We start from the raw sequence: 6,442 nt of genomic DNA, 5'->3' as shown, positions 1-6,442 counted from the left end.
AAGCCCCTGCTGCCAGGCCTTCATCATGGCAAATGATGAACTGTGGTCCCCCCCCACCCCCCAGTGCAAGCCTTCCTTCCTTGAGTTGCGTTTTTCAGGCATTTTGTTATAGCAACAGGAAAAGTAGCTAAAGCAGGAGTGAGTACACGGGCAGTGATGTGCCTGTAAGCCCACAGCTTTCACAGCCGGAACTGAAAAGCGTTAGCTTAGCCTGTTGCTCTAAGGAATGACTAAGGCTTGGGAACTAGGCACGACTGTTCCTTGTTTCTTGGCTTAGCGCAGAGCATCCCCTTTCAAAGACCTGATTTACAGGGCTTCTGCTTACTGGGGTCCCAAATTGAGCCCTCCCCATGCACCACTGTAGAAAGTAAAAGGAGAGCCAGTTCTAACTTGGTCAACCTCAGCCTGAACAGATGATAGTAGAACATTCCACCACAGTGTCATCCACCTTCAAGTGAAGGACCCACAGAGGGTCAAGACAGAGGCCCTGCCTCCTGGAGGCGGCCATGACATTGACCTGCTTCTCCAAGGAGAAGGGCCTTCCATTCCTATTTGCATCCAACTGAAAAGATGTCTTAGCTACTTAGGTGTCGTGTCTTCAGCTCTTTCTCTCCTCCTGATACGTGGGAGGACACGGTATATTCTGAAACCCCTGGTCTCTTTCCTATCTCTCCAGATTTATACCTCGCTATTGAGGCAGCTTCTGTCACCCACACATTTCCTTGTGAAGGGGCCAGGCCTCTTCCCACATGAAATGCTTTCATTAAAGGGGAATCTACCTTTCGGCAGGCATCCCCTAGGGCAGGTGCAGGTGGGGGTGCAGCTGGCAAGGTCCCTGGCAACACAGGACAGGCTGCGACAGTACCTGCTGCCACACCCTAGTAATGAGGGCCTAGGTATGGGACAGGTCCTTTGAAGATGTATGTTGATGCTCTCCCCCGAGGGTGACCAATGACAAGAACCCAGAGTCCTGCTTTAACCAAATGACCAGTTTGCCCTCTTTTATGAGGAAAGGAACTCCTTATTGGAAACTGAATTACAAATTAATTATCAGCTTCCTCTGGGGCTGAGTGTAAACATCAACACTCCCACTCCCCCTGATGACTTTTTTAGTGTGAGCCCCTTTACTCCAGGAGTATAAAAAGGCCTGGGAAGGATGGAGTCTGTAGATATCCAGGGAGCTGCTGGGGGAGAAAGCTCCTCCCTAGCATGACATCCAGCTGCTGTGTCACCAACACCTTGCCAGCCTCTCTCAAGAGCTCCTCACGGCCTTCCTCTGTCTGTTCCAGTAACATGAGCAGCAGGCCCGAGCTGTGCCTGGGTTATGTCTGCCAGCCCCTGCAGTGCATGCCCTCCATCTGCATGCCTACCACCTACCGGCCAGCCAGCTGCCTCTCCAAGGCCTACCTGCCCAGCTCTTGCCAACCCAGCAACCGCCGGCCAACTGGTTGCTTCTCCAGCTCCATGGGTGCCTATGGCCTGTTCTGTGAGGGTGCCTTCAACGGCAATGAGAAGGAGACCATGCAGGTCCTGAATGACCGCCTGGCCAACTACCTGGAGAAGGTGCGGCAGCTGGAGAAAGAGAATGCAGAGCTGGAGGGCAAGATCCAAGATGTCTACCAGGTGCAGGTGATGACCATGTGTCCTGACTACCAGTCCTACTTCCAGACCATCGAAGAGCTCCAGCAGAAGGTGAGGTGAGGGCGAGCTGTGAACAGACTAGCTGGGAGAGGCACCCAGAAAAGCCAGTACTCTAGATAGGAATCTCATTAAGGTTTCCAGCTATGCTCAGGGAAAAGAGACCTCCCCAGGGCATAGGATTATCTCCTAACTTGAACATTCATCTAAAGACCTTAGTGCAGGAAGGGCCCTGTCGTTGCAAAGCTTTGGAGGTCTCTTTTCCTTTTCCAGACATCAGTTTCCTCATCTGTAGAAGGGGAGAGAATACTGGTCCATATTTAAAGGGGTACTTAAGAGAACTCGGTAAGCAATGCAGGTCAAGTGTTTCATACAGCCTCTGTATCTCCTGAATTCTCAGTAAAGGTCAAGGACTTGTCAGACAGAATAGGACTCTTTCTTTACACATTGCTCACGGCATCCATAATGGGAAATTTGGAAGATCTCAATTAGCCTAAGATAATCCTCCACAGACACACCCACAGGCCAACCCAATGTAGGCAATACCTCATGGAAGCTCTCTTCCCAGGTGATTCTTAGTTGTGCTACTAGATGTGGGAAGACGCAGACCACTATGGGTGGCACTATTCCCTAGGCAGAGGGTACTGAACTCTTTAAAAGTGGAGTGATCAAGCTGAGAGCAATCAATCGATCAAGCAAGCGGGCAATCGAGTGAACACACATTCATGCATTTATTACTCTCTGCTCTTGGCTGTGGATGTGAGGTGACTAGTTGTTTTACTAACTGGAATTGTCAGCCAAATAAACCCCTTTTGATGTTGCTTTTTTTTTTTTTTTTTTTGGTCAGGGTTGTTTTGTCAAAGCAACAGAAATGGAACTAGACCACCTTCCCTGTGTTCTTTTCCTTCTGCGCCTACCCACTCTATGTGTCTTGGTTGGCAGGTTCTGTGCACCAAGGCAGAGAATGCCAGGATGGTCGTGCACATTGACAATGCCAAGCTGGCTGCAGATGACTTCAGGACCAAGTGAGTTTGGCAGGGGACTTGGAGGTAGGGAGTCTTTTCCTTGAACACCCTTGGGTTAGCTCTCTATTGGTTTCATACAGGATTAGACAGCGCCAGCATTTTGAAGCCTTCCTTGGGTTCTGTATACAGTTCTACCCTTTTGTTGCTTACCCTGACTTTTTTTGTAGGTATGAGACAGAGCTGTCCCTGAGACAGCTGGTAGAAGCAGACACCAATGGCCTGCGCAGGATCCTGGATGAACTGACCCTGAATAAGGCTGACCTGGAGGCTCAAGTAGAGTCCCTGAAGGAGGAACTTCTGTGCCTCAAGAGGAGCCATGAAGAGGTGAGATGAAAAGTAAAACAGAGGTGGGTCTAGGGTACACCTTGAAAACAAAATAGGGTTTGGAGTTGAATAGACATGAGTTGAAATGGCCAGGTGGACCACATATTGTTTCTGTGACTTTATGTGATTCTTGTACCCTTTCTGAGTCCCATCACTCATGAAATAGAGGTAACTACCATGCAGGGTTATTGGGAGGATCTAATGATATTACATGGATCAAGAATATGACACAGGCCCTGGTCATGAAACACCTACCTCTTGGTAGGTGAACACAAATGCATCTCTTTCTTCTGTACTTCCTGGTGACTGCCAAATTTCTGTAGCAGGGACTGCATTTGTCTTTCTGGTGAGAGCCTTATCCCAGTGGGCCTAGGATGTTTGCATTATAGAATGTACACACGGTCTCTCTCTGTGAGGCTGCCTACTGGATGAGCCCTCCCCTCTGAGGGTTAGACTTTGGTGTTCTATCATCTCTGTTCTATCCCTATTCTTGCCCACCTCTTGTTTCTTCTGTCTTTATGTAAGATCCGGAAGCTTAAGTCATAGACACCATTTCTTCCCCCTATTCTCACAGGGCCCCATGAGCTGCAAGGACCATTTGCTCTGTGGTGCTTTGGTCTTCCTCCTCCGGGTTGACCCTCATACTTTTCAGCAGGGATTTGAATGAACAAGTGTCTCTGGATTCTGGCTAGGCTTCCTTCCCTAGGCTTAAATGTAAAATAACAATCAGTCACCATGCACTCAGTGAATGCCCTGGGGCATCTGACTCATTCCACTAAAACCAGAGAGTTGGGAACTGCACCAAGAAGTCACTAATGAGGCATTATCATACACTTGGGCAGCCACAGTGACAACTTTCTCTCACTGGCAGGCAGGCCTGGGGAGGGGCCTGTTCTCGTTTGGACCTTGAATCAAGTGAAGTCAGATCCTGTGACCCTCCTTCCTCAATGAATAGGGCTGGTAGCATGATGAGAAAATGGGAGAGGATGGTGGTGCATGGGTTTCCCATCTTAGTCCAAAAAAAAAAAAAATAAAATAAATAAATAAATAAATAAAAAATTGACCCTGAACTTGGCTTCTGCCCAAGTGACAGGAAGTGTCACCAGGGGCGATCAGTTGGAAGACCATTGAGACTCTGCAGGGTAGGCTTCAGGCCCTGAAGGCCCTCCCCCACCCAGTGCCAAGCTCTTCAGGGTCCCTTGTTATATTTTATGCATTTTTCAAACTTGCTTGGGGTCTTGTGTCTCTGCAGGAAGTTGGTGTCCTTAGACAACAGCTTGGGGACCGCCTTAACATTGAGGTAGATGCTGCACCCCCCGTGGACCTGACCAGGATGTTGGAGGAGATGAGATGTCAGTATGAGACCATGGTGGAGAGCAACCACAGGGACGTGGAGGAATGGTTCAATACGCAGGTGGGCACGTCTCTCCCAGGAGGCTGGGCTCTTCAGTGTCCCAAGGAAGGGACTCTCAGCCTTCTCCCTGTCTTTGCTGCAGATGGAGGAGCTTAACAAACAGGTGGCCACAAGCTCTGAGCAGCTTCAGAGCTATCAGTCGGACATCATTGACCTGAGACGAACAGTCAACACCCTGGAGATTGAACTGCAGGCTCAGCACAGCCTGGTGAGAGCTGCTGGAGGGCACCTTTTAGCTCTGGATCTGGGAAAGCACTGGGTATGGGTTGCAGCCATGTCCGGAGGGCAGGAGGACAACCCGATTCAGCCACGAGATTCACATCCCCAGCTGACTTTCTTGGAGGGAGGGTTCTTAGGAACCAGCTCAGAGATAAAGGGATATGGCCCATATTGGATGCCAAACATCATTTCCCCCAACAGGCCTGCCATTCAACTAGCCCGTCCTTCCAATCCCCTGTTCTCAATGTCATCTATAGAGATTAAATAACCCCCACACCTAGGATTTTCTCCAGATCATTGGAACCAGAGTTTCTGGAGCCTTGGCTTGGGGCCGGGTATTTTTCAAGGACTCCCATGTGAAAGCCATCAGGAAGATGTGAAGTCCTAATAGAATATTTGATGAACTCTAACTCTAAACTTTATAGGATCAGATTCAGGATTTGAGTTCAGACTATGGTTCTACTGGATGTGTAACCTGGAGCAGATGACGTGATCTATTTCTGGGCTTCTGTTTCCACAGTGGCTTAGAAGAGAGGGGCCATTCATTAGAGCAAAGACTCAGCTCTCCTCTGTCTTTCTGAACCAGGCCACAGAAAGCAGCTGCCTCTTCACCGTTGTGCCTTTCCTTTGCCCTAGAGAGACTCTCTGGAAAACACCCTGGGGGAGACGGAGGCCCGCTTCACCTCCCAGCTGTCCCAGATGCAGTGCATGATCACCAACGTGGAGTCCCAGCTGGCCAACATCCGCTGTGACCTGGAGAGACAGAACCAAGAGTACAAGGTGCTGCTGGATGTCAAGGCCCGGCTGGAGTGCGAGATCAACACGTACAGGGGCCTGCTGGAGAGCGAGGACAGCAAGTGAGTGGCTGGGGAGAGGCTCTGTAGGGTGTCCAACAGGGTGGGATGGGCCCTAGGAAGCAAGCCCATCTATCTACCTGTCATGGGCTTAGGAGACACCACAAAGCTGGTATGCTCTAAAGGAATCCAGGTGATGTTAAGGCTACGGTCGCAAACCTGGCCCAGAGGAGTCCATCCTTCTTCACTTCCAGCTGACAAACTCCTCTCAAGTGCCTACCGTGCAACAGGCATCACGGAGGATACGGAAATAGATGATGAGAAAGCATCTGCCTTCAGATTGCTGCATCTGTCAGGCACAGGCAGGCAGCCCACTGGAGGTCATTCTTGGGAGGGGAGTTCTGGGAAGACAGGAGGTAGCTTGATGTGACTGACTTCTGCTGGACAGCAGGGCAGGAACAGTCAGCTGGAGCTCTTTCATGGACAACTACAAAGGACACGCCTGGCCCATCAGAGGCCTTTGCCTTTTTTAGAGAATGGTAGGATCTGCGTAGTTGCTCACCTCCCCACTTGCTGGCAAACATCTGGAATGCAGAGACAATAGGATATATTTGTTTCCCTGGACTTGGTGCATGGCAGATGCCGGGTAAATGTTTCATGTCTGAGTCAAGGAAAGCTCAAAGCTGCTGTTTGGGAAGATTCTCCTGAGAGATACAAGAAGGGCTGAGAGGGAGGGGAACCAGGTAGGGACAGTAGTCAGGAGCAATGGGGAGATCACTGGAGGTATCTGTCCCGCTGTTATGCAAGCAGGATTAATCAGTAGAATTTGTTGGCTGTCTTCTGGGTGCAGGGTGTTGTGGCATAGGGTGTACTAATAGTGCTTCTTTCTTACTTTCTTTCCTTCTTTCTTTCTTTCTTTCTTTCTTTCTTTCTTTCTTTCTTTCTTTCTTTCTTTCTTTCTTTCTCTCTCTCTCCCTTCCTCCCTCCCTCCCTCTTTCCTTCCTTCCTTCCTTCCTTCCTTCCTTCCT

At 49.7% G+C, this 6,442-nt stretch overlaps 1 protein-coding gene across 1 annotated transcript in view; it reads left to right on the top strand.

Annotated features, from left to right (window-relative positions):
* The first annotated feature begins 1,209 nt into the window (after positions 1-1,209).
* Positions 1,210-6,442, top strand: part of Krt32 (keratin 32) — a 6,928-nt gene continuing 1,695 nt past the window's right edge. The window contains exons 1-6 of the mRNA XM_055620044.1: positions 1,210-1,692; positions 2,581-2,663; positions 2,831-2,987; positions 4,240-4,401; positions 4,484-4,609; positions 5,257-5,477. Of these exons, the coding sequence (XP_055476019.1) occupies positions 1,210-1,692; positions 2,581-2,663; positions 2,831-2,987; positions 4,240-4,401; positions 4,484-4,609; positions 5,257-5,477 (1,232 nt within the window). The remainder of the gene's footprint in view (positions 1,693-2,580; positions 2,664-2,830; positions 2,988-4,239; positions 4,402-4,483; positions 4,610-5,256; positions 5,478-6,442) is intronic.

Source organism: Psammomys obesus, unplaced genomic scaffold, assembly GCF_907164565.1.
Source record: "Psammomys obesus unplaced genomic scaffold, mPsaObe1.curated_primary_1811, whole genome shotgun sequence".
NCBI lineage: Eukaryota > Metazoa > Chordata > Mammalia > Rodentia > Muridae > Psammomys > Psammomys obesus.
The sequence above is the reverse complement of the archived record's forward strand: the minus strand, read 5'-3'. Positions and strand labels throughout refer to the sequence as shown.